General features: G+C 44.9%; 1 protein-coding gene across 1 annotated transcript; it reads left to right on the top strand.

The window, feature by feature from the left end:
* Nucleotides 1–5,049: 5,049 nt before the first annotated feature.
* NME9 (NME/NM23 family member 9) lies at nt 5,050–27,081 on the top strand. The gene is made up of 12 exons (XM_030330315.1): nt 5,050–5,177; nt 5,491–5,527; nt 11,700–11,757; nt 15,924–16,027; nt 17,114–17,185; nt 19,546–19,662; nt 20,921–20,996; nt 22,200–22,282; nt 22,571–22,663; nt 23,391–23,545; nt 24,864–25,000; nt 27,017–27,081. The coding sequence occupies exons 2-12, from the start codon at nt 5,495–5,497 to the stop codon at nt 27,079–27,081; spliced, it is 993 nt and encodes a 330-aa protein (XP_030186175.1). The 5' UTR covers nt 5,050–5,177; nt 5,491–5,494.
* Nucleotides 27,082–27,879: the final 798 nt, after the last annotated feature.

Below are 27,879 nucleotides of genomic sequence, written 5' to 3'. Positions count from 1 at the left end.
AAGTGGAACCAAAACTAGGGAAATCTGACTAAGAGGGGTGGATTGTAACAATGTCGATATCCTGGTTGTGATATTATACTACAGGTTTGCAAAATGTTACCATTGGGGAAACTGGGCAAAATGTACAAAGGATTTCATACTATTTTTGCAAGTGCATGATTCTGCAGTTATCTCAATAAAAGCTTCAGTTAAAAATAAATTTGAGATGGATCATAGGCCTACATGTAAAATTTTAATAATTCCTTTCATTAGAACTTTTTTATAATTCCCAGGAGAAAATAAGGGACTGTCTTCATGACATGGGAGTGGGCAGATTCCTTAGGAAAAGATTTTTTAAACAAGGCAAAGAAAACAATAAATATAGAATTAAAACTGATAAGTCAAATTTCACTAAATTAAAAACATGTCTGGTCATTAAAGTCATCACGGTAACTTCACGCTGGCAGATGGGGGACGGAGTCTGGGGGAGTCCACATCTGATACTTCACCATTTGGGCTCAGGAGCAGCGCTCATCACCTCCACCCTGGCTGAGAAAAAGTAATCAAATGGCTCCATCTGGCTGCCAGGAATGGCGGTGGCCACTGTGATCCTTGGCTGGGAAGCCACCTCCCAGCGATGGCCCCACACTGAGGAGAGAGGATGGCAGCTCAACAACAGCAACAGTAATGGCTTTATACTATCAAGAAAACTTAGGAGGCATTGTCTCTCTCCACAACATCCCTGAAAGTTGAGTACTCTACTTCCCATCTTAAAGTCTAGGAAACTGGACCTGAGGAAGTTGAAATAACTTCCCCGCACTCACACAGCTAGCAGCTGGTAGGTCCAAGGACCCACCCTAAGTCTGTTAGACTTTTTTTAAAGTCGGCTTCACTCCCAGCATGTAGCCCAACCCAGGGCTTGAACTCACAACCCTGAGATCTAGAGTCAGATGCTTAAGCAACTGAGCCACTTAGGCATCCCACAAGTCTATTAGATTTTAATGCTCCTAGCTGCTTTCCTCAGAGCCAGTCACACTAGAGACATGCTGTCATTTATGGCAAAAGAAACCATAATATCTGGAAGCAGAGAGGTGTGAATATGTCTATGCTTTTATCATCTAATGTGAAAAACTGGAAGCTACCTGGGGAGATACATGCATTGGTTTGTGATTTTCTCTTAAAGTAAGTTCATTCTTGTTTTACACAGTCACAACACAATCCTCAGTGTTTTAATAAAGAAAATGCTCCTGGTATCCAAATTGGATCACAGAAGGGTTTCCCTTGAGCAAACCATCATCTTGTGGCAATGAACATAACCGGTAGGAGTAAGAATAATTTTTGTTTGTTTTTTCTTTCTTTCAGATGCCAAAACACAGCAGTAACCTTTAAGGTTAGAAGCTTTTGCATTAAACAGAGCAACACAAACAAAGTGCCTTCCTTAGGGCAGGACTTTTGGGCAAAGCAATCAAATCTTTGATGGATATCATAAAATATGTAAAAGATGGAAATTTAATTAAATCAAGATGTAAAAAGCTGGGGTGATCCATTTGGGGAAAAACTGAGGTGGCCATATATTGTCCAAACTGTACACTTTATTTTGAAAGTAAAAAGGGTTGATATTAATAATTGCACAGGACAGCAGGCATAACGTCGGGGTATAAAGACATGTTGCCCTAAATTTGTCCTGCGGTTTAACTTGGCAAAGATGTGACTACATTTTATAATAGAGACCAACCAGTAGTGAGACATCTAACCCTTTCAAAAAGAACAAAAAGTATCTTTCAGTGTGCTGGCAGGAATTTGGCATCTGATTTGAATTTTATTTTGGAAATGAAGTTCTAAGGGAGATTTCAAACCATTCAAGAGCTTCAACAACCACCACTCTGTGGCAACACACATTACTTGCATTTAGTAGACCCAATTTGTAATGCTGTGTCTTACAGACACCCCTGTATGGATGTACCATAGTCTGTTTATCCATTCACCTATTGAAGGACATCTTGGTTGTTTCCAACTTGAGGTGATTGTGAATAAAGCTGCTATGAACATTACATGCAGGCTTTTGTGCACACCTAAGTTTTCCAATCAGTTGGATAAACATGTAGGAGCATCATTGCTAGATCATATAGTAAGACTATATTTAGCTTTGTAAAAAAACCTCCAAACTGTCTTCCAAAGTGGCCGTATCCTATTTTGCATTCCCACCAGCCACAAATGAGAGTGTCTATTGCTCTGTTACTCTTCACCAACTTTTGTGAACGATTATTGTTAGTTTTTTTGGGTTTTAGCCATTGTAATACGTGTGCAGAAATGTCTCATTATTGCTTTAATTTGTAATTCCCTAGTGACAAATGAGGATGAGTATTTTGTTTTCATTTGTTTACTTTTCATCTGTATATCTTATTTGGTGAGGTATCTGTTCACATGTTTTGCCCATTTTTTTAATTGGGTTGATCATTTTCTTGTTATTGAGCTTTGTGTGTTTTGGATAACAGTCCTTTATCAGATATGTTTTGCAAATATTTTCTCCCAGTTTCCGGCATTTCTATTTAATTCTCTTAACAGTCTTTTGCAGAGCACATGTTTAAATTTTTTATTTAAAAAAAATTTAGGGGTGTCTGGGTGGCTCAGTCGGTTGAGCATCTGACTCTTGATTTTGGCTCAGGTCATGATCTCACGATTTTGTGGGTTTGAGCCCCACATTGGGCTCGGCGCTGACAGCCCAGAACCTGCTTGGATTCTCTCTTTCTCTCTTTATCTCTCTCTCTCTCTTTCTCTCCCTTCCCCACTTGTGTGCTCTCTCTCTCTCTCCCTCAAAATAAATAAATACACATTAAAAGATTTTTTTAAAATTTGAGTATAGTTGATGAGAAATCGCTAATTTTAATGAAGACTAACTTACAAATTTTTTCTTTCATGGATCATGCCTTTGGTGTCATGTCTAAAAATTCAAATCCAAGATCACCTAGATTTTTTCCTATGTTTTCTTCTAGAAGTTTTATAGTTTTGTATTTTACATTTGTCTATGATTCTTTTTGAGTTAATTTTGTGAAAAATGTAAGATCTGTGTCCAGATCCAATTATTCCAGCACCATTTTTTGAAAAGATTATCCTTTCTCCATTGACTTTCCTTTGCCCCTTTGTCAAAGATCAGTTGACCACATTTATATAGATCTGTTTCTGGACTGTATTGTGTTCCATTGATCTATGTATCTATTCTCTCACTAATACCATGCTGTCTTGCTTACTGCATCTTTATAGTAAGTCTTGAAGTTCAGTAGCATCAGTTCTCCAACTTTGTTACTCTTCAGTATTATGTGTCGGCTATTCTGGGTCTCTTTACCTTTTTTAATGTTTATTTATTTTTTGAGAGAGAGAGGGAGAGAGAGCACACATGTGAGTCTTTGGGGAGGGGCAGAGAGAGAGAGGGAGTTAGAGAATCCTAAGCAGGTTCTGTACTGTCAGTAAGGAGCCCCATGTGAGGCTTGAAGCCACAAACTGAGATCATGACCTGAGCTGAAATCAAGAGTAGGACACTTAACCAACTGAGCCACCCAGGTACCCCTCCTTACCTTTTTATGTAAAATCTAGAATAAACTGGCTGATATCCACAAAATAGCTTGCTAGGATTTTCATTGGAATTGTGCTTAATCTACACATCACATTGGGAGTAATTGAGATCTTAAGAATATTGATTTTTTTTCTATCCACAGACATGGAGTAGCTCTTAATTTACTTAAATCCTTTTGATTTCTTTCATCAGCTGGTATTGATTTCTAGTTTAATTCCACTGTGGTCTAAGAATAGACTCTGTATGAATTCTATTCTCTTAAATTTGTTAAGGTATGTTTTATGACCTGGAAAGGGGTCCATCTTGGTGAATATTCCATGTGAACTTGAGAAGAACCTGTACTCTGCTGTTGTTGGATGAAGTATTCTATAAATGTCAGATTAAGTTGATTGACGTTGTTGTTCAGTTTAACTACATCCTTGCTGGATTTGCCTGCTGGAGTTAGTTATTACTAAAAAATGGTGTTGAAGTCATTGGTGATGATGGTGAGTTCGTCTATTTTTTTCTATACAGTTGTATACATTTTTATTTCATATACTTTGATGATCTACTGTTAGGTACATACACATTAAATATTATTATGCCTTCCTAGGCAAGTGACACCTTTAACATTATGTTTTGTCCTCTCTTTATTCCTGATAAACTTCCTCATTCTGAAGTCTGCTTTGCTTGAAATTAAGATAGCTACTCCAGCTTTCTTTTGGTTAGTGTTAAGATGGCACAGCTTTCTCCACTCCTTTATTTTTGACTTATCTGTGTCTTTATATTTAAAGTGAATTTCTTATAGACAACACACACTTGGGTGTTGCTTTTTTCTTTTTTTTAAGTTTGTTTATTTTTGAGAGACAGAGAGAGAGAGAGAGAGAGAGAGCGAGCGAGAGCAGGGGAGGGGAGGAGAGAGTCCCAAGCAGGCTCCCCACCCTCAGCACAGAGCCCCGCAAGGTGACAGACTCCCCAACTCACCAATCCTGAGACTGTGACCTGAGTGGTAGTCTGGAGTCAGAAGCTGAACTGACTGAGCCACCCAGGCGCCCCTGGGCCTTGCTGTTTTATCCATTGACAATTTCTGTCTTTTAATTGGTGTAGACTACTCACACCTTGTTTGTAACTGTTTTCCATTTGTTCCACTTGACTTTCATGCATGATTTTGCATTTGTAATTTTGTATTCGTTGTTAAAGGGAATCCCTTCAGATTCCTCAAAACCTGGAGCCCCCCCTGCCTGGCATGCATTACGTACCAACAGAAACGCTGCACACCAGCTCTGGTTGGGCAGGAGGGATGCACGGCTTGGGGACTCAACCATAAAGTACAGGAGTGCCCAGGGTCTCTGCTGGGCGGATCCCAATCCCCAGACACTGACAAACGTTTCAGCCAATGGGAGTGTTCCTACAGAACAATTCAGACAGCAAGGGGGCGGGGCTGCCTCCCGCCTCTCAGCGGGGCCCACAGTGGGCGTGGCTTACGTATAAGCCAGGTTACTACCTGGACGTTTACGCTTTGTTGCCCTGACGACTGTGGCTGGGTCGCAACAGACTAGATTGGAAACTCGCTTGCAGCGCGTGGAGGACAGTGTACCTGTCGAGAGATCGTCGCGGTGTCTCAGTTTCCCGGGAATACACGGCAGCAGTAAGGATTACAGGGTTCCGTGGCCTTTTCCTGCCTGAATTCTTCGCCAGGAGCTCTGATGCCTGAAGGGCTGTGTCGCAGGCTCCCCGACTCCATGCGGGGAGGGGTCTTGGCAGAAAACCGTCCGGAGAGCCACGACCCTGCGGGCTGCGGGCTCCACTTTCCCCGTGGGGTGTTCATTTTGCATCAGGGCATTTCTTTGCTGCCACTTATAATTACCTCTGGGTTTGTGGGTCTTCGCAGCGGTTTGTCTCCAGGCTGCTGTTGGAAACAGAGGGAGCCCTTAGTAACAGGGCTTCTGTCTTCCTTGCAGAGCCATGAGCAGCAAGAAGAAGGAAATTGCCCTGCAGGTAAGCCTCAAGGGGAGCTTGCTTCCAGCGTCTGGTGGGGGTTAGGGATCGAGGAGGATGGTGTGGAGTGAGAAGAAATGTATAAAAATGATGTTATTTGCCAGCAGTGATAGACAGTGTTCTCAAACTTGAATATTGTACCCTTCCATCTTAAAGGAAAAAAAAAATCTCCACAAAAAAAAGACAACTTTTTGTGCCCTTAAAATATAAGTAAACATAACATTGGGTATAAGCTTTTTATGTTTATAGTGCTTATGCAAACCTAACCCAAACATGAATTAAAATAAAACTAAAAAGGCAAGAAAATGTGAACAAATGCAATTCGATGCTGACATATTTTTGTTGAAATATAAATGCAGCTTGCCGTGAGAATATGATGTAGAGTTCTTTTGAGTTTGGGCATGCTTCTGTAACTACATGCTCTCTGGAGACTCAGTTCTCACCACTGCTTTTTACTATCATTTGCTTATTCAAGAAATATGTTTTGATATTTTATGTGCTACACATTCATTGTACAGAGCACTTTATTTCATTTGCACCTGGAATGAATGAATCTGTAAGCCAGCATCTGCTTTTTTTTTTTTTTTTTCCTGGTCTTAAGCAAGAAGGAGTGTGGGACACCTGAGTAGCTCAGTATTTCAATCGTTCAACTCCTGAGTTTGGCCCAGGTCATGATCCCAGGGTCGTGGGATCCAGCCCCCACATCAGGCTCCGGACTGAGAGTGGAGCCTGCTTAAGATCCTCTCTCTCTCGCGCTCTCTCTCTCTCCCTCTCTCTCTGCCCTTGCCACACTTGCACTCTCTCGCTCTCTCTAATTAAAAAACAAAGTGCTTTGTCATAAGCAGATCATGTGGATGATCTGTAATATGTGCACATTTTAAAGCAAACTTACAGTGTCTCTTAGTTCAGCTCATCTGGATACATGCTCAGGCTACAGGCACTTCCTGCAAAGTAGCAGTGACCTTGAGACACCTGATTTCCCTTTCATTGTCCTTCGTGGCATGAGCATGTGTTTCAAAAGCCTAGTAATTTAAAAAGGGAGAAATCAATGTCAGTGTAAGGATAGCGTGTACGAGGAGAGGGTGGGAAGAGCTTTGGAATGAAAGTCTGAAGACCTGATAGTTCTTGACTCTTCTCATAGGCAACTGACACTGGAGATAGATCAAATAGGCTCTCTTGCTATAGTTTGCTCATCTGTAGAACAAGGCTGTCCAGTGCACTATCCCTAAGGGCCTTTCCAGCATTGATGCTGTAATACTCCAGAGTTATGAAACTTTTCACATGTGGACATTCTGTCTGTAAATAAATTCTAAGCACCTAGTCCTACCACTTCTTGCTTTGTGAACGATTTCCTCAGCCTCTCTGAGACTCCATATCCTTTCTGTAAACAGGATAATAGATAGCCTGCAGAGTTGTTGTGACAACTGATTGGATTGATTGCTGCCTATGGTGGCTCTAAGATTTTTGCCCTATATGATTGTCTTTTCATCTGTTTATGCCCTATGTCCCCTTTGGGGCTAATACTATTTTTTGGTGACTTCAAAAAAAATGTTATTTCCCAGAGCTCTGAATTCAATGTCGTACTCCGAGTAAGGGCTCCCATTTGCTGAGGAGGAGGGTGATTGGGAGTACATGGGGATATATGTATAAGCATTGCCTCCACCAGGCAAGCTCCTTGAAAGCAATGCCCTAGGGTTTGCCAGCCCAGGAACCCTGTCCTCTCTCTGGGTAAGACTATGTAGGGCTCCTTCTGTCACTGAGACAGAAATCGCAGGACATCAAGAGACAGTTTGGCCCGAGTGTGCCACACGTTCCCTATTCATCCCCTACCAAATACAGGGCTTAGTCAAGTCCAGACATTTCCCATACTGTTCTGCTCCTGCCCCATTCCTGGGAACAAGATTCTCTAACTGTTCAGGTCCTGGCTCCTGTGCTGGTGTGGCTCATTCCATGCCAGGGGCGCACCACAGAGAGTTGCTAGTGACTGACAGTTGAGCCTCTGGAAGAGACTGTTATGAGAGAGGGTGGGGGTGGGGACTCTTCTGAACCCTCGGTCACCTTTTCAGGACTACATTTGGGAGCCCAGGATGAGTTAGTCCAGCTCTCTTAGGTCATTTAAGGCATAAAGAAACTCTTCTGTTTTTTTTTCTTTTTTGTTTTTCATAGGAACAAAAAGCATGGAAATATGATTTCTTTAAAGATGGATCTTTAGGAATGCCTGGGTGGCTCAGTCAGTGAAGTGTCCAACTCTTAATTTCAGCTCAGGTCATGATCTCAGGGTCGTGGAATTGAGCCCCTCATCGGGGTCTTTGCTGAGCGTGGAGCCTGCTTAAGAGTCTCTCTCTCCCTCTGCCCTTCACCTGCTCTCTCTCCCTCTCTGAAGAAGAAGAAGAAGAAGAAGAAGAAGAAGAAGAAGAAGAAGAAGAGGAGGAGGAGGAGGAGGAGGAGGAAAGGAAGGAAGGAAGGAGGGAAGGAAGAAAGGAGAAGAAAGAAGAAGAAAAGAAAGATGGATCTTTAGTAAAAGGTTTGCAGATATTACATGTTTCCAGCTCTTTTAATGGGACAAAGACCTGAGCATACCTATATTAAGAATGAGTAGTAATTGTCATGGTCTTTTAATTTTTATAGTTTTAAATTAGCCCTACCAAAACTTACTAATTACAAAGGGAAAGAGATTAATTTCACAGTGCAGAAGACTCACAGACCACCTTAAGTGATTAAAGTGAATATCAACAAGAAGGGGGCAGATCGAATTTGTGTGTCACCTGATAGGATGCCATGAGAGAACACTCTTCTGCTTTTCTGATGCTCCAGCCCATCTAACCAGTTCCAACCAACCCAGAGCTGCACAGCCTGGATCTAATCAGGGAACATCAAACATGCCTGAACCGAGGGACGTTCTACAACATTATTCCCTCATAGTCATCACAAGCGTCAAGGTCATGAAAATCAAGGAAAGACTGAAGAACTCTTCCTGACTGAAAGAGACTAATCCAGCAGATGATTCCAGTGAGATCCTTTGCAATTCAGGACATTATTGGGATGATTGGTAAAACCTGAATGGGATCTGAAGATTTTTATATTAATAATCTATATCAGTGTTTATTTCCTGACTTTGATGGTTGTATTGTGGTTATATAGGGTAACGTATTGAGGGATCTTGATATATAAGATTGGTAATTTAAATTCAAATAATTTCAAAATAATTCAACTTATTTAATAATTTAAATAATTCAATGAGTTCCTTTGAAAAATTTTAATGTTTATTTATTTTTGAGAGAGAGAGAGAAAGAGCATGAACAGGGGAAGGGCAGAGAGAGAGGGAGACACAGAACTCGAGGTGGGCTCCAGGCTCCGAGCTGTCAGCACAGAGTCTGACACAGGGCTCAAACTCATGAACCGTGAGATTGTGACCTGAGCCAAAGTTGGAGGCTTAACTGACTGAGCCACCCAGACGCCCCTCAAGAAGTTCTTCATACTGCCCTTGCAAATCTTCTATAAGTTTGAAATTGTTTCCAAATAAAGACATTATATAAAAATGTACACTATTAATAATGTACTATGTATAACATAATATGTATTTCTCCTTGACTTTCATTTATGATGGAAACTAGAATACTTTATAGATAAGAGAAAAATGTGAAGAAATGGCAACAAATTCAAATGCTAATTATTTCTGATGTTGATGTTTGGATATATTTAGCAAAAGATGTGCAAAACACATACACCCAAATAGCACAAAACATTGCCTGAGAAATTAAGGAGGATTTAATAAGTGATGAGAAACATGATGTTCGTGGACTAGAAAACTCAATGTTGTTGCTAAGATCTATTTTATTCCAAATTGATTCAGTGCAATCCCATATAAAGTATCTGCAGGAGTTTTTGTAGAAATGGACATTTCTAAAATATATACAGGAAAGTGAAGGATCAAGAATAATCAAACAATCTTGAGAAAGAAGAACAAATATGGAAGCCCCACACTGCCTGATTCCAAGACTTTTTACAAAGTTACGGTAATCAGAATAGGGTGGTGTTGGCAAAAGAATAGAAAATAGGTCAATGAAACAGAATAAAGTCCAAAATAAACCCATGTTTATGTAGTCAACTGTTTTTCAACAAAGATGCTAAAGCAATTTAATGAGAAAAATAAAAGTTTTGCAGAAACAAATGTACCTCTACGTGGAAATAAAATTAACGTCAATCCTTCCCTCACAATCCAGACAAAAATTAATTTCAGGTAGCTCACAGACTTAAATGTGAAAGCTTAAATTATAAAGCTTCTGGAATGTAAGAGCATCTTTGTGATATAGATATACAGTACAATCAAATAATACAAAGGCCAACGGTCCAATAAAGAAAATGGACAGACCAGTGGGCATTTCTCAAGATACATAAATGATAAGCACACTAAATAGTGCTTATTTTAATAAATGCTTATTTTTTAATAAGCATTATCTAATAATTTACAGCGCTTAACACCATCAGTCATCAGGGAAATGAAACTACAGCCACCATGAGATACTGCTACATTACCATTAGTGTGGCTAAAATTTACAAGAATGACGTCACTACATTTTGGTGAGAATGTGGAGCAACCAGGACTCTTACACGTTGCTGATGAAAATTTAAAATGGGTACAACCACTTTGGGAAAAGCGCAGGCAGTTTCTTACTAAACTGAACATACATTTGCCCTATGTCCCAGCCACGCCACTCCTTGAGCATCTACTTACTGAGGACAGAGGAGAACATGAGTCCAAAAAGGTGTAACAAGTTGTAAGTCTTTGTTTATAATGGCCCCAAACTAGACGTAGCCCAAATGTCCTTCAAGCAAATTACAATACAGTCATACGATGGAATATGCTCAAGAATAAAAATGAACTACTGGCACGCAACTACACAGATGCACCCCAAATACACCGAGAGGAACCAGCACAAAACCATACATGCTGCATTATTCCATTTATAGGAGGCTTTAGAAGAGACAAATGTACTGTGACAGCAGATCAGGGTTCACCTGGGGTGGGGAGCACGGGTGACTGGGAGAAGACAGAGGAACTTTTGGGGGTGATGGGAAAGACCTGGGTGAGTGCATTTGCCTGAACTTGGTGAACTGTAACTCTTTAGTTCTGCGCATTTCACTGTACATGAATTATAGCTCAAGAGCACATAAAAAGAAAAAGAAAAAAAAATGAATGAATCCCTCTCTGTGTATAAATTTACATAAATGTTAAAACTTGATTTGAGTGAGCACAAAAGTTGCAAAAAGATATCTACAGTATGGTACTATTTATGGACATTTTATGGACACAATACAATTCTATATGTTGTTTTTTGGACAAGCAACAAGAAAAAGCTATTTTTAAAAGTTGACTGAGGGGGAAGGGAAACAAAAATAATATAAAAACAGGGAGGGGGACAAAACAGAAGAGACTCATAAATATGGAGAACAAACAGAGGGTTACTGGAGGGGTTGTGGGAGGGGCAGTGGGCTAAATGGGTAAGGGGCACTAAGGAATCTACTCCTGAAATCATTGTTGCACTATATGCTAACTAATTTGGAAGTAAATTTCTAAAAAATAAAAAATAAAGTTAAAAAAATAGATGAAGATAAATAAATAAATAATAAACATTTAAAAATTTATTTACCAAAAAAAAAAAAAAAAAATTTGACTGAGGGGCACCTGGATGGCTCAGACCATTAAGCACCTGACTCTTGGTTTTGGCTCAGGTCATGATGTCATGGTTCCTGGGATCAAGCCCTGAGCTGGGCTCCGTGCTGACAGCTCAGAGCCTTTGTGGGATTCTCTGTCTCCCCCTCTCTGCCCCTCTCCTGCTCACGGATGCACGTGCATGTGTGCTTGTGTGTTCTCTCTCTCTCTCTCTCTCTCTCTCTCTCTATATATATATATATATATATATATATATATATATAAATTGAGATTTTCTTAGGTTAGTGGTGATTCCTAGAGATGGAGACAGGAAGAGAGAAAAAGAGAAAGGTAGCTTGGGGAAAGAAGACAGCTTGAGCTGTGTATTTGTACCTATTTTGGGGAGAAAGGGAGGGACAGAGGGAGAGAGAGAAGTAGGTAGGTATCTGGAATAAATACATCAAATCATTTCCCCATCTATGCCCTCACTAATACAGCCTTTGTTCTCTTTGATGGTAGGTTAACATCAGCACCCAGGAGCTTTGGGAGGAAATGCTCAGTTCCAAAGGACTAACTGGTAATTTAAGATAATTTTTGAGATCCATCCTTTTCAAAATTGCTAAACAGCATATTGAACCATGAAGAGAAAGGCTGCAATGAATGCCATTTCCTATAATCTTGAGTTTCATAGATAAAGGACGAGGTTAAATTCTTTGTGTGTATATATATCTGGCTTGATCATCTGTCAGTTCAGGAAAGCAGTCAGTACTGTCGGAAAACAGGGTTCCCTTGTTTTAAAGCTGACTGTCAGACCCAAGTGCTGTTTAGTGTTAAGGAACGAAAACCTTTTTAAAAAAAAAAAAAAGTTTGTTTGTTTGTTTGTGTTTGTTTGTTTGTTTGTTTGTTTTGAGAGAGAGTTAGAGAGCAAGTGAAGGAGGGGCAGGGAGGGAGACAGAATCCCAAGCAGGCTCTGCATCAGTACAGAGCCTGAAACAGAGCTCAGACTCACGAACCATGATCATAACCTGAGCCCAAATCAAGAGTTGGATGCTCTAACCAGCTGAGCCACCCAGGTGCCCCTGAAAACCTCTTCCGATTACATGAGGCACAAAGGGGAATGTATGGTTAGGAATGTGAGAATCTCTTGGAACTCAGGGGCTGGTAGGAGAGCTAGACCTCCCAAGGGATGGGAACCAGGGGACTGCACAGTCATTAGGAAACAGCAGAGCCACCATCCCTGGGCCTCCTCGTCCCTGTTGTCCTGTATGTTATCTATTGCTGTGCAACAATTTACCCCAAAGCCTAGTAGCTTAAAACAACGAACATTTATTATCCCACAGTTTCTGTGGATTTGGAATCCAGGTGTTGCTTAGCCTCTGGTTTGGGCTTTCCCACCAGGCTGCAGTGAAAGAGCGAGACAGAGAATGTCAAGCCCAACTAGAGTCCAGTTTGCTTCCAAGCTCCGTCATGTGGCTTTGGCAGATCTTTAAAAGTCATTTCCAACTTCATTCACGTGGCTATTGGCAGGACTCAGGATCCTGCTGGCTATTGGCCAGAGACATCAAGTTCTCGCTATCAGTTTATCCATCAGGCTACTTACAACACAGTAACTTTCTTCCCTAGGGGAAGAGGGAGAGAAGAGGAGGGAGAGACCTATGAAAGTCATAGCCTTTTTGTAACTGAGTCTCAGAAGTGACATCCCATCGCTTTGCCCTGTTCCGTTTGTTAGAAGCCAGTCACTAGGTCCAGCCTGCACTCAAGGGCAGGGGGTTACACAAAGGCATAAACCCCAGGAGGCAGGAATCCCTGGTGACATCTGAGAAGCTGCCTACCACAACTGCCCCTACTATTCCTTTCTCTTCCTCATTTACCATGCATACCTCTGGGCTCCCCTCTCTCTGTGTATCCACTCACTTCTACCTATAAATACACTGCTCAGCCGGCTTGTCTCTGCTCTCATCTGTCCCCAGCACCACCTGCCCCAAGTGACTTCAGCATTCAAGGCCCCTTCCCCCCCTCCCATGACTCAATTTTTCTTTCCAGTCCCTTCACCTACTGTTCCCTGAGATATGCCCTGAGCTCCCACCTGTTTCCTGAACATGCCACAAGTCTCCCCACTTCTTTACTTTTATCCATGTTGTTCCTACTCCCTGGAATGCCATGGCCCCATCACAACCTGGAGACATCACCCTCATTCCCAGGCCCAGCTCCAAAGCAGCTGCCTTGCATGCAATTTTTCCAGAACCTCTGCATGGTCACTTCCCCCTGGGAGTCACCTGGGCTCCAGGGTGGGACTCTGTCTTAGTCTCTACCCTCCCGCACACATCCAGCTTGGTGTGGCCCCTGTCTGGAGGAGCACGGGTGGCTTTCCCCCTAATCTCTAAGGGCATCGTCTTTTTCATCTCGGTCCGTAGCCGACTTGCCCAGGCCTGGTGCAGAGTGGGTGCTAAATCTCGCTGAGTGTATGTGTGAGTCTTGCCACGCTCCACTACTTGAGGGATTACACAGCTTTTTTGATGGTGCCAGGTCTCAACTATTTTGTGTGCGTGTCTCGTCTGTACAACCAGAACATGGCTCTAGGGCAAAACAAGCATTACCTCTCATCATTCTTTAAGAAGTTGCCATGTTCCAGGCACCCTACGTGATCAGAGCTGACGTCTGCTGGGTGTGGACTCTGTCAAGCCCTGCTCTGAGCGGTGCCAGGGAATTGTGCTGACTGGAGGCAGCAGGGGCTCATCCTTCCCTTCTTATCAGGCTCTTCCTTCTTTCTAGAGCTGTCAGAAATTTGCTTCCAAAATCAACCCCTGTCTTGGAAGTCCTGCCTTCTGCTGGATCATTTTCATCTGCCTTCAAACATGCAAGTCTATTCAGATTTACACACACACACCCCTTTTCATTTTCTCTGCCATTTCTTTCCTTCCAGATGTCTTCCCTGTTTTCCTTCCTGTCTCTCAAACTGTTGCTATACTTCCTCTCCAGTCCTGGTCTCCCTCATAACCTTGTGAAGCGTGCCTTTGTCGCCACCACTGCCCAGAGAGCCAGGGAGTGCCAGAGGAGCTGGGAAGCTGAACCATGGGTGCAAATCCTGTTTGCTGTTGTCCTCAGAGAAACCCAGAGCTTATCCTCCACCTGGGTGCCCAGGAGGCCCAAATCTGTCTCCTGCCCCTGCTGGTGTCTGGTTGCCTTTGGGACCACTGGTCTTAGATTCTCTGGTTCATATTGGAAACCCAGCATGTCTAGAATCTAGTTCACTTTTCTCCCTCCCCCAAATGGTCTCTCCCTGCCACCACCCAGTTCTTTTCCTCTGCCAGGCTCCAAGGTGGAGTCCTTTCCATGCCCAGGTGACTTTCACCATCCATCTTTCCCTTCCCTTTCCAAGTCTCATGGATTCCTCCCTTCCTTTCCTCCCACCCCCAGATCCCCCTCTGAGCCTGGCTTCCTCATCCCTCCCACACCCAACTTGGTTCTCGCTTTTCCCCTGCAAAACAATGCTGCTTGGCTGAAACTGATGCTCCTGAATTCATGCATCTTGTTTATTTCCTGGAGTAGTTGAAAGAGCATGTAATATGGCATCAGACAAACCTGGGTTCAAAACTAGGTTCTACTCCTGCACTGGCAGCACAGAGCCTGTTTGGGATTCTCTGTCTCCCTCTCTCTCTGCCCCTTCCCTGCTTGTCCTCTGTCTCTCGCTCTCTCTCAAAATAAATAAATAAACATTTTGGAGGGAAGAAAAAACTAGGTTCTACTGCTTGAAGATTTAATTATTCTTTTTTTAAACCTTGGGCTAGTTACTTCATCTCTTTGAACTTCACACAAGCTAGCACTTTTTGTGTCATGATCGGGCTGGGCATGTCTCGCATGTATCTGGTGCACATGTGTTGGCTTAGCTTGCTTAGCTTTCCTTACAGGCCCTGTGGCCTAGTGCAGTCAGGCAAGAGGGTTCCCTCACACCCAGTCCTGACACTCCAGAGACTGGGTGGGACAAACGACCGAAAAAGTATGCAAGTTTCCCTTAGGTATCTATCAGGTACACTTTCTAGGAGAACACTGTTGATTTTTATAAAGTAAATAAAACTCTCCTTTACCCAAAACAAGTGGCTTTTAATCCATCAGGGGAAAATGTCTCAACTGTGTTTATTATCAAAGCAGCTAAGAGTAATTTGTATGCTGACAGGCCACTTACAGTGACCTCTTTCTTTTAGAATAAATAGTTTGGGGTGCCTGGGAGGCTCAGGCGGTTGAGGGGCCAACTCTTGATTTTGGCTCAGACCGTGATCTTGTGGTTCGTGGGTTCAAGCCCCACGTCAGGCTCCGTGCTGACATGCAGAGCCTGCTTGGGATTCTCTCTCTGTCCCTCCCCACTCTCTCTCTGTCTCTCCAAAATGAATGAACTTTAAAAAAATACAGTGTTAGTACACTTCAAATATTTATGGAGGGCCTGATTGACCTTGAAAGAAGCCTGAAAATTACTTCAGGTAAAGGATCCACGTTAAGAAAACTGTTTTCTACCACACTTACTCCATCATGTTTAGAATTCAAAACACTGAGTTCGTAAGAATGAGGGGCAGTTTGTCCGTCCCCATGCTTGCTTCTACTCTAACAAGATAATGAATCCCTTGACCATTAAAGAACCCTGCAAATAGATGTCCACTGGAGAGAAGTTAGAATTTGCAGGTATAAATCTTGCCTGATGTGGTGAATGCTGGTGCCCACTGATCGTTCCTGCTTCTTGGTTCCATGTAGTTGTCGACGTCTATCAAGGGTGGTGTGGCCCCTGCAAACCCGTGGTGAGCCTCTTCCAGAAGATGAGGATCGAGGTTGGCCTGGACCTTCTGCATTTTGCCTTAGTAAGATCCTCCCCCAGCAGAGCATCATACAACACTGTAAAATAATTAAACACTTAAAAGCAGGAACAGGAATCAGGAGCTGCTTTTTCCAGATCATTGAAAAGGCATCGGTTATGAATTTTTTGGTCATCGGTCATAGATGCTTACAGTTTCTCTAGAGATGAAGATTCCTACCCCCACCCCCGCCTTTCTGACAACCACTCTGGGCTTGGGCATCTCTTGACCCTGTGCACAGGGAAGGGGTCCGTGTCACTCAACACGTGTGCTCCTTCTGGCTCATCAACACTGTAGACTCTGAAGTCTTATTCCCAGAGCACGGCATTTGAAGATCTCTGTGCTCTGCTCCATCATGGGGAACTTCTAGCAAATATTCGCTTGGATGAACGTATGGAAATGGGAATACATTCCAGAAAAGTGTGCAAGAGACGATCGATATGCCGCATGGATTAGAGGTGCATAGGCAGACCGCAGGAGAAAATATACTCTGTACACACTGACCTTCTGACACTTCTGGAGAGAGTGTGGGAGGGAGATGGCTGCATGGGGAAGTGTTAGGCCCCTGCACAGGGTTTATCAGACACCGAAGGCAAAGTCTGGGGACTTTCATTGCTGGCAGTAGTAGGATGTCAGGCAGTGGAGCCCCCTGGTTTGGAGCAGCAGCTGGCTGGGGAGCAAGAGAAACCCTGGCTTCCTCCTTGTGTTATTCTTCAAAAAAGCACACCGTCAACAAGTTTTACCAATATGTTGACAGCAAAGTTATTCTGATGAAAAGACCTTAGAAGGAAAGGCATGAGAGCAAGGCAGGGCCTCACCTGGTAGGGGCAGTCACAGTGTGTATGTGAGTGGAGGGAAGGGTGTGTGTATATGAGTGTTTACGTGTGGGGTGGTGTGTGTGTGGGGGATATGTGTGTATATATACATGGCCTCTGTGTGTGTGTGTGTGCGTGTGTGTGTGTGTGTGTGTGTGTGTTTATGGGGATATATGGGGTGTGTGCCTGTGTGTCTATTGTCCTGTGTGGTTCTCCCACCATCGTGCCCCTGCGTCCCTGGCACCCCAGAGCCCTCCTGACAGCTTGTTTTCTTTAGGCAGAAGCAGACTGTCTTGATGCCCTTGAAAAATACCGAGGGAGATGTGAGCCGACCTTTCTGTTTTATGCAGTAAGTATATTTTCAGAACCAGAACCAGAACTTGTGCAGATCGTTAGGGTTCAGAGGGAGGCTTCTCACTGAAAGTCACCAAGTGGCTTCACTGATCCAGACAAGTGAGCATTTTCTCCTTGACTGCATTTGTTATTTGGGGTGAGGATAGATGTACTTAAGTCATGGTAATGCAGGTCCCTGCCTAGGATGGTGGCCTTGCTCGTTGGTGGAGGGGGCTGGGAAGACACAGCTCCTGATGGTCACTCTGGGCTCAGCAGCCTTCCTGACTGGCTGTACGTGGGAAAGAACGGGAGTCACTCAAATGCGTATGCTCCTGGCTCATGGACACTTTTGACTGATGCTTCACAATCAGAGCACGGGGTTTCAAGATTTCTATTCTCTGCTCTATAAGAGAGGAGCCTTCAGCAAACGTACTCCTTTAATGGGGTAGACAACCTCCGCATTCACTTTTATGTAACCATAAGATGTGAAGATATGTTTACAGAAATTCGGAAATGAAAGGGACTATTGTGGAAAGCCAAGTAGTTCAGTGTTTTCAAAAATAATTTGGATGTTTTTGGGTGTGACATCCGTGCCCTGGCCCCACGCCCCTCAGGGCCCACCACCTCACACCTGGCTTCCTAGCTGAGGCCCTGAAGGCAACTGATTGGTAGGCTACTCCTGACTCCCGCCCCTGCCCTGTACAGTTGGGGGAACTGAGGCCAACCCACTCCCATCTCCTGACAGCCAGGACAGGGTTGTTTAGCTTGGAAACCTTTGGGCTCCTGTGCTCAGCGCTGTAAGCATTCCAAATTGGAAGCTTATGGTAAACATTATTTGAGCACTGATTTTAAATTTATTTTGAGAGACAGAGATAGTGCAAGCAGGGGAGGGGCAGAGAGAGAGAGAGAGAGGGAGAGAGAATCCCAAGCAAGCTCTGCACTGCCAGCACAGAGCTTGATGTGGTGCTTGAACTCATGCAACAGTGAGATCATGACCTGAGCTGAGACCAAGAGTCGGACGCTTAACCGACTGAGCCATCCAGGCGCCCCCGCTGAGCGTTGATTTTTGATGGAAGACTACAGTTATGTGCTGAAACATGGGTGGGGATGGCGGGAGAAGTGGGAAGGAGCCAAAGTGACAGCGGAGCACAGGTGCAGAAATGGGATCTGTCACAGGGGTTTGCTTGAGCCTGTAGTGATTAAGGTGTAAATCATAAATCATATCGGACTGTGGGAACAGGTGTGAAGGCAGCAGGGTCCAACCTCTCACCCTCTTGAGGGCCACTGAGGGGCAGGGTGGAAATGGGGGAGGCCCACTTTCTGCTAGCTTCTGTGAGTAATATGCAGAGACTGCCAAAAAGGTCAAAACAGGGAACTTATGTCACCCCAAATGGCACCTCCACTGTGAAGTCTCCTTTGACCACCCCAGGTGGAGCTGGGAATCCCTTCTTGCCCTGAATGCCAAGCATCCGGTACATTTCCCTTTTTTTTTAATTTTTTTTTAACGTTTATTATTGAGAGACAGACACAGAGCATGAACAGGGGAGGGGCAGAGAGAGGGGGAGACACAGAATCTGAAGCAGGCTCCAGGCTCCGAGCTGTCAGCACACAGCCCCCGCGGGGCTCGAACTCACAAACTGTGAGATCATGGCCTGAGCCGAAGTCGGTCGCTTAACCAACTGAGTCACCCAGGCGCCCCCTGTACATTTCCCTCTTAAAGCAATGATCGTATTCTATTGTAATTTTTTCTTTGGTATCACCACCTCTCTACCCCTTGACTTCCCAGTCATTGAGGCAACTAAGCTTTTCAGGTTTAGTGTTCATATCTGTTGCCTCTATCTTGGTGCTTGGCATACCAAGTGCTCAGTAGACATTTGTCCAGTGGACAAGCCACGTATAGGCCACATTTCATCACTCACGACCTAGTGTGCCCTGCTCCTCCCTTAACTAACTCTCCCCCTCCCCTGGCATTTTCCTGAAGTTTTTTTTTTTTTAATGTTTATTTATTTTTGAGATAGAGAGCGCGCAGGAGTCAGCATGAGCTGGGGAGGGGCAGAGAGAGAGGGAGACAGAGAATCCCAAGCAGACTCCGTGCTGTCAGTGCAGAGCCCTATGCAGAGCCTGATGTGGGGCTTGATCCCTCGAACAGAACTGTGAGATCATGATCTGAGCCGGACGCTTAGCCGCCCAGGTGTCCCTCCCTGAAGGAAGTTGAAAGGAGAGACACGGGGTAGAGGGCAGAGAAGCGGATGGCGGCCTCGACCTTGGGCTTGCTCCTAAGCAAAACTCCTGGACACTCACAGTCTCTTGGAAGAGAGTGAGATCTGTGCAGACGAGGTCAAGTGGTCTGAGTAGCGCGTGTGTACCACGTTCTAGGGCGGAGCACTGGTGGCGGTGGTTAGAGGAGCAAATGCCCCGCTACTGCAGAAAACCATCCTGGAGCAGCTGGAGGCTGAAAAGAAGGTGCTGGCTGAAGGCTGCGAACGGAAAGTGGTAAGGAGCACTCCCAGAGCGGCAAACTCCATGTTTTTGTTCCCTCCCCCACTAATTCTCCTGGAGCTGTCAGTGGAAAGCTTCATTAAATGCCTCCCTCTGGGGGCCCTTGAGGGCTCAGGGGGAAGCATTGGCATGGGTTTTAAAGGCTTCTTTAAAAAATTGTTTTAAATGTTTTACTTATTTTTGAGAGAGAGAAAGAGAGAGCACGAGTGGGGAAGGGGCAGAGAGAGAGGGAGACACAGAATCCGAAGCAGGCTCCAGGCTCCGAGCTGACAGCACAGCTGACACTTCACCCAATGAGCCACCCAGGTGCCCCTGAGAGATTTCTTTTAAAAAAGGTGCCCCCTTCTTCCAAAACACTTGATCTTCATTTATCTATGTCCCTCTCATCCCCCACTTCAATTCTTAACAGGGGTTTCTAGAACCCTCACAATGAGTTCAGAAATGAAAATAAAGTTATGGAGTCAAGTAGTGGATAGAAGAAGTCAGCCTCAGGGTGACTCACCCCTGGTGGCCTGCCTTCACCTCCCATTCCTGAAAGGTTTACTTGTGATCCCCCGAGGGTTTGTTTCTTTAGTTTAGAAATTAAGCTGTCATTCACATGAGAAATAGGATCAGCATAGCTTGTGATTTTGATAATTTCCACGATAACACAGACTACAAGTTTTTCACAAATAAGTGGCTGCCTTTGAAAATCAACACCACCTTAGATAGAGGTATTTCCTGGTGCTTTGAGCTCTGTCCAACGAGCCTTAACGTAGCTTAGTGTTCGTTTTTCAAGTTTTCATATTCAATTCCAAGTAGCAAACCCCTATTTTTATAGAGTGGGTTAGAATCAATCATATTTTTTCCCCAGAAAATCACGCATTTTCCCTGTGGAGAGAGAATGATCTCTGTCTTTACTACTTCCTTGCATGGTGCAGCCAATTGCTTAATATTTCCTTGCGTGTCGATTATTCCTTCGTCTTCTTGCCAACTCTCGATTTCATCTTTTCTACTTGGCGCTTGTGGAAATGGACAGAATCTAAACCTTAAGATCAGCATAGATTTCTTTGTCTTTGAACACCCTCACCCCCACCATCATCCGGCCACTAAAAAGGATCTTGTAAAGTTTCCAAGGCTGATGATCTTGACCTCCTTTTTTTTTGGCTCTGCATTTTGGGCCTTTACTTTTTTGGCTTCTGTAGGCTTCTGAAGGTCTTTGTGGTAATTTTAATTAGCTAACTACTTTCTGTTTGTGACCAATTTGTCCTAGATTAGAGACGAGGCTCTGTCTGATGAAGATGGATGCTTCACCTGTGACAAGGACAGTGGTGACGATGAGGACATGGGTGAGTATAGAGCCAATAAGCAAGGTGAAAAGGCAAAGCAGACTCAGATATTTAAATCTGAGTTTTTAAAAACCTTATGAGTAGGGGTGCCTGGGTGGCTCAGTCGGTTAAGTGTCCGACTCTTGATTTCAGCTCAGGTCATGATCCCACAGTTTGTGGGTTCGAGCCGTGCATCGGGCTCTGCGCTGACAACTCGGAGCCTGCTTGGGCTTCTCTCTCTCTCTGCCCCTTCCTTGTACTCTCTCTCTCTCTTTCTCTTTCAAAATTGATAAACTTAAAAAAAAAAAAAACACCTTATCAGTCATCAGTGTTTTGGGCAATCTGAATTCTGGGAAGATTAACCATGAAACATTTTGTTTCCGATCACCTGACTTCAAACACACTGTCAGATCTCCCTTCTGCCCTTTCTTGGCATCTTCAGCACCACTCGGACTTCAGCTGATCATTCAAGTATAATCAGTATGACTTTCAAGGCAATTACCATGCATCAGGAAAAGTCCCACCTACTAAAATGGAGGGTAGAATTTCAAGCAGTGATGCTGGTGTTGCCTTGGTCTTCATTTGAGCTAAAGAGCTCACTTCGTATTTTCACCTTTTCTTCTAAAATGTCCAAAAGTCAGCTGTACCGAACACCTTCTCACCCCACAACCTCACACCAAGTATCAACTCATAGATTTCACACTCCTGGGCCTCACAGTTATTCCCGAACCTTTACTATGAGAGAACAACTTGACCTGACAGAATGGAAAGCAGGAGTCAGAAGGGCTGTTGCTGGAAGGCAGCTCTTCCACAGGGTGACAGGGTGTCACAGGGTGACAGGAAGGCACAACGGAGGCCAGGCTTGTGTGACCTCGACTCCAGGTGTCTTGGACTCCAAGCCATCTCTTTAAGTTGTTTCTGGAGTTCTGCTCCTCAGTGGTCTCTGATCTCTTCCCCACTTTCTTCCCCTCCTCCCTCCCCACCCCCTCCCAGCCCCCCTTCAACCACGTTCCTGTCCCTTGTAGCTAGGTTGAGGTCTGCAGCCAGACCTGTGCCCCTACTAGAGTCCAAGTGTGCAGAGGCACAGTCAAGAGGCCAGGAGGGTGGGGGGACCCGGGAGCTGAGTGCAGAGGCAGCATGGTCCCTGCGGATGGCCCCGTGAGAGCCTCAGAGATGGCTGCTGTGAACCCAGCACCTGAGAGCACCATCCTCGGCTTTTTGCAGCGCCATGGGGGAAGACCTGCACCTTGGCCATCATTAAGCCAGACGCAGTGGTCCACGGAAAGACTGATGAGATTATTATGAAGGTAAGAGAGACAAAGCTTCCCGACAGACACCCTCATGTCTCTCTTCTGGTGGAAAAGCAGGGGCGGACATCGTACAGCCGTGTGCTGGTGGGAAAAGGCTTCTGAGAAGCTTTAACTACAATTCCACTTAAGTAAGTTAAACATTTTAAATCCATTTAGAACAGATACGAAGAGGCAGAGGGTCTCCGCTTTTAATGTTACCTTTCCCATTATCTTTTACTTCTCAACACATTTAGATATGAATTTGGGCTTGACTTACCCTTTCATCATATATGTGTCTTTTTACAGATCCTGGAAGCCGGTTTTGACATTCTAACAAATGAAGAGAGAACCATGACAGAGGCAGAAATGCGACTTTTCTATCAACACAAAGCTGGGGAGGTCAGCTCATCTGCTTTCATACATCCGACATAATCTCATTTCTTTCTTTCTCCAACATTATGTTTATAGGTTGATATTAGTTTGGGAGAAAGCAGAGTATTACGAAGAACAAGAATATGAATTTGCTCTCAGAATAATGATTATAGCCTGTATCAGGTTAAAGTTCTTTGGTTGCAAGGAAGAGATTTTGATTCTAACTTAAGTAATAAAATAAAGAATTTACTGGAAGGCTACTCCATAACTCCCAGAACTGAAGAAGACAGTTGAAGGACTTGAATAAGAAGGTGTTGGGGAGAAGGACCAAGACCTTAGGAGTGGAGTTCCATGGACAGTCACTTTTAGGTGCTGCTGTTGGACAACTCAGATTCAAACACTTTCTTCTGCTTATGACTCCCCTGCTTGAGAGGGAGGCCTGGCCAACCTAGCTTGGCCATAGCCCCCCTCTCAGGCGAGATGTGTGTGTCTGGTGGGGGTGGGGGGAAGAGGCGTCATGGTTGTCAGCCAGGGTTGACCGGGCAGCCGGGGTTGTCCTGCCTTTGCCTTCATCTGGGTTCTCTGGGTGTGGTTGGTCATCACCACCACCCCTCCGTGGGCCTTCCGTGCGCATGCTGGCTGGTGGCAAGGCTGCTCACTGAACCCCTCCTGTCCTGTGGAGGGATGGGCCCACTGACCCACTGTTGGCCCCAGGGCCCCGGACCCAGGTCACTGTTTCCTCTCCTTGTGCTAGGAGGCATTTGAGAAGCTGGTGCATCACATGTGCAGTGGACCGAGCCACCTCCTGATACTCACCAGGACTGAGGGCACTGAGGATGTGATCACTGCCTGGCGAACGCTCATGGGGCCCTGTGACCCTGATGTGGCAAGGAGGGAGCAGCCTGACAGGTGACGTCACCAGCTGTGGTCTTTTCGTTCATCTTAAAACCTGAACCCAAGGAAGCCAAGAGCCCTGCCCTCTATTCAGCCCTGAATTCCCCCTTTATATATATTTGGAGAGACCCTGAGAGTTACACATTTGAGGCAGCCCTGAGGAGGCCTCTCCCTCTGATCCAGTCTTCACTGTTCTCTCTGCAGCCAGAGGTTTCCAGTGTGATCCCAGAACCACACGCACAACTCATCCAGGAAATACAGATTGCAGGGCCCCACCAAAGCCTGCCAAGTCAGAGACTCTGGGCAGGACCTAGGGGTCGGCATTGCAGACTCAACCCCCTCTACCTTCCTCCCCTCCCAGGGTGTCCTAAGGCTCCCTGGAGTCTGAGCACCCTGTTCTGCACACTGCACTAGGCTACCTTGGCCCTGTATTTAGCCTGGCATTGCCAATGCCAAATCCATCATCTTGTCTTTGAAGCTAAGAGAAGCCCAGCCAACAGGAAAGAAATGAGCAAGAGACTAAGTAGCTGCAGTTGTACCTTGTAGTTGTCAGGGCCAGAACATTCATATATGAACATTCATATGTGGGATGAGTAAGACAGCCCAGGGTTCAGATCCTAGGTTGCTGCATATTCAGTCAAGTCCTTTCTCTGAGCCTCAGTTGTCTCCTCTGTAAAATGGGATCACGATGCCTATTATGGGAGGCCACAGTGTTGTAAAGAGCACGTCCTTGGGCCATGCATTAATCCCTCTGTGCCTCAATTTCTTCATCTCAATCATGGGTGCTACAATGCCTCAGACACTGATGTGAGGATTGAATGTGTATGTGTGTGTGAGAGTATATGTATGTGTATATATGTGTGTATATACATGTATATCAAGTACTCAAAACAGTGCTTGACACAAAGGAAGCCCTAGAAATGTTAGTATTATCTTTCGGGGTTACTGACAGATTAACTATGAACACCTACATTAAGCTCTTGGCAGGGTGCTAGTCCCGAGTGGTGCTATCAACAAAATGGCAGCTCCTGAGCTTACACCATGACTCACGCATACTTAAACTGAGAATCACGACAGAGCGTCCCTCATAGAAGTGTGGCACAAATGAAATGGGATCATGTATGTGAAGCACCTGGCAACGTGCAGAGAAATCACAATGGAATACATGTCAGCTACTATCCTTGCTGCTGTTCTTGGCATTTCCAAAAGAGAGAAAGCCATTCCACAGAAATGCAGCGTGCTAACTGGTAGCTGGTGACCATGTTGCCAGAGAGCAAAACATTTCTCCTCAAATGAAACAAATGTTTCTTGTGCATTTTGCCAATGTTCCCAGTCTCCGCGCTCAGTACGGCACAGAAATGCCCTTTAACGCAGTCCACGGAAGCCAGGACAGAGACGACGCCAACAGAGAACTGGCATTGCTCTTCCCCACTTTTAAGTTTTCAGACGAAGTTCTAGAAGCCTCTCTGGGTAAGTCATCAAGGCAGTTTGGTCTTTATTACATCTACAGCAAGTAAGCTGGGGGTGCTGATGATTATGTGGCAGTCAGGTCTTCAATCTAATAAGGTCCTGTCTGGTGAAGGGCCCATTATATAACCTCAGTAGCAGTCCTGATCTGTTTTGTAATGATGTGGCTTTTTAATACCGCATTACTTTTTTTTTTTTTTTTTTTTCTCTATTCTTACTTTGGAGTCATATTTTCATTGCAAAGTTACTTTTGCAGTTTCTTGTGGAAACTGCTGAGAAAATTTATCTAGCTTTCTAGAATTGTGCTCCAAAGCCAGAGGCCAGATGTCACTTCCTCACTTCCTGTGTGTTTCACACACCCCACGCCAGACCCTTGGTAGGGTTGCTGAGTGGTAGATCGTTACACAGAAGGGCCCTGAGCCTGCTGTGACTCTTGCATCCCTCAGCCCCCACTTTTTGGGAAAAGTGTGCGGGGTCATCTCCACCTCCAAATCTGGGTGAGAAACCCAAGGGGTCCAGAGTGCATGTGACTTACCTCACTCCACAACTAGAAGTAGGCCTCACTCGGAATGCCCCTGCCGCCGAGTTGGGTATCTGTGGTTTGAGCCTGAGGTGAAGGGGCCAGGGGCTAAGAATCCTGGGAAAAGCAAAGGACGTGAGGGTGGGATTCCTGGGAGAAGACTGCGTGCAGATCTGAAATGGTAACAACATACTTGTACACAAACGTTTGACTTTTAACCAATATATTTACCTAAGTGTTTTATATCTTCACGGTCTCCTCAAGATCTGAATCTGGCTGAGTAAGAACATAGGTGGTCTGGGATGGGAGCTGGCCAGCACCAGCCCTCATTTAATCCCTGCAGCTGCCAGCAGAGGGACAGGCTGGGTGTGGAGGGCGTAGAGAGATCATGGCCAAGTGCAGCTTTAGGCGGATCAGACAGACCCAGGTTGACACACGCAAAGCCATTCCCCTCCTAGGAGGACTGGGGTGACAGTGGCACTGCTAGGGCCAGCTTTCCTCTAGGGACCCACCCTCAGAGACAGCCCATGGTGCATTCCTTTAGGTGTCCAGGGCCAGGCACATCTCTGTCCTTTTGGGGGGTAATTGGAAACAAGTAGTTTAACTCAGGGCCAAGTCTGGGGGAGGAGGAGAGCAGCCTGGCTGGGGAATAGTCATCGGAGCGATTGCGGACAGTGTTGGGAGATCATGAGCCTGACTTCTGGGCCAAGTGATGATGAGCAAAGGGGACAATTACCCAGGGGTCTGAGCCAGACCACACTGTGGGAATAAGTGCACAGCCTCCTGGGAGCAGGACTCTGAAGCAGCCTCATCAGGGTGCTGATGTTCTGCTCATTTGTTTAATGGGCCAGGCTTCCTCAGTCGTCAGGAGCACCGTGTGCTTTCCAACTTACCCGGCACTTTCTCTGCTAAGGGTCAGGGGTCAAGGGCCCTGGAGACAAGACAGTCCTGGGTTTGGATCCTGGCTCCACTATTTACCAGATGAATAGCCTCGGGAAAGTTACTTACCTTTTTTGGACCTCAGTTTCCTCATCTGTGAAATGGAGATAATGACAGACTCATTATTAGCCCTGTAATATCTCCACAATAGCGATCTTCCTCACAGGGCTGTCGTGAAGATGAAAGGAGACAAAGGATATTCAAGTTCTTAGCCTGGGGCCTGACCCATATTAAATGCTCAACAAATAACTCATTTTCCTATTTTCAAGATTTTTAAGCAACGTCCATACCCAACATGGGGCCCGAACTCACACCCCCAAGATCAAGAGTCACATGCTCCACCGACGGAGTCAGCCAGGCGCCCTTCATTCTAATTTTTAATTCCTGGTCCCTAACATACTTATTAGGGCCTCTCTCTGCTGTTTCCTCCACCCTGACCCCTCACTTCATCCTCTGTGATGTAGTTAGACCCCCTTTTCCTGCTTCTTCTGGTGAGTAGGAGAGAGGGCTGGGACAGGGCTAGGTTTCAGAAGTCCTGCAGAACATCTGTCGTCCCACAGGCCACAAGGCCGAAGGAGCGGTGGGCCCCACTGAGGTGCTTCGCTTCCCTGAGGACACGGACTGAGACGGCTGTGCAGCTTTTCTGGAGCATGTGACCAGGGTGAGGCCACGAGGCCACAAGATGGAATGTCTGTGCGCTCCAATCAGCTGCACAGAAGGAAACCTCCAGAATTGGAACCTCTTTTCCACACCAGTACTTATTTGGTTTAGCCATCTCTCATGAACAATAAACAGAATACATATACTTTCCTGCCTTATTAAATAGTATATAGAACATATACTTTTTTTTTTTTTTTTTTGCTACTTCTGGGATTTTATAAAATAAATGGACATCAGTTATTGTATCCTGGTGTGACAGGGTGTCATCTTGGGGGATGAGTTACACAGGACAGTGTTTCCCCAATAATAAATCTATTTATAGATCAAATAACTTTAGAGTTCAAGCTGATAACTACCAACTTGAAAACAGTACAAAAAGATTGGTTACAACATTTCCAGACATAGCGACATGGAGGCAGACAGGTACCAGCTTTAGTCTTCACGCTGCCTGCCCAAGCCATAGAGGCTGTCCCGCAAAGCCGCCTGACCTCCCATCTGAGGTTCTCCATGAATCAGGCCGTGTTCATAAAACAATGCTTGGGAGTTACATTTGGAACCAGTGTTCATCTCATTTTCTTGACGCTCCCTTCCCCCATTTCTTTGGTTTCTGACTCTGGCTACAGCCTAATTTTTAAAGTCTGAGAGCTCCCAGTGGAGCCAAGTTGCCTCCAGCTTTCGCTAAATCACCTGGTTTAGCCATCCTTCCATGGGTGTGCCCTTGACAGTCACTGGAGGTTTTCAGGAGAATGTTAACTATTATTAC

This window comes from Lynx canadensis, chromosome C2 (genome assembly GCF_007474595.2).
Source record: "Lynx canadensis isolate LIC74 chromosome C2, mLynCan4.pri.v2, whole genome shotgun sequence".
Lineage (NCBI taxonomy): Eukaryota > Metazoa > Chordata > Mammalia > Carnivora > Felidae > Lynx > Lynx canadensis.
The sequence above is the reverse complement of the archived record's forward strand: the minus strand, read 5'-3'. Positions and strand labels throughout refer to the sequence as shown.

Excerpts from the sequence above, each read along its gene's own strand:
- NME9 (XM_030330315.1), top strand. The coding sequence starts at position 5,495 with ATGAGCAGCAAGAAGAAGGAAATTGCCCTGCAG. Across the intron at positions 11,758-15,923 it reads CAGTTCCAAAGGACTAACTG|TTGTCGACGTCTATCAAGGG; the intron begins GTAATTTAAGAT and ends GGTTCCATGTAG. Across the intron at positions 20,997-22,199 it reads TGGTGACGATGAGGACATGG|CGCCATGGGGGAAGACCTGC; the intron begins GTGAGTATAGAG and ends GGCTTTTTGCAG.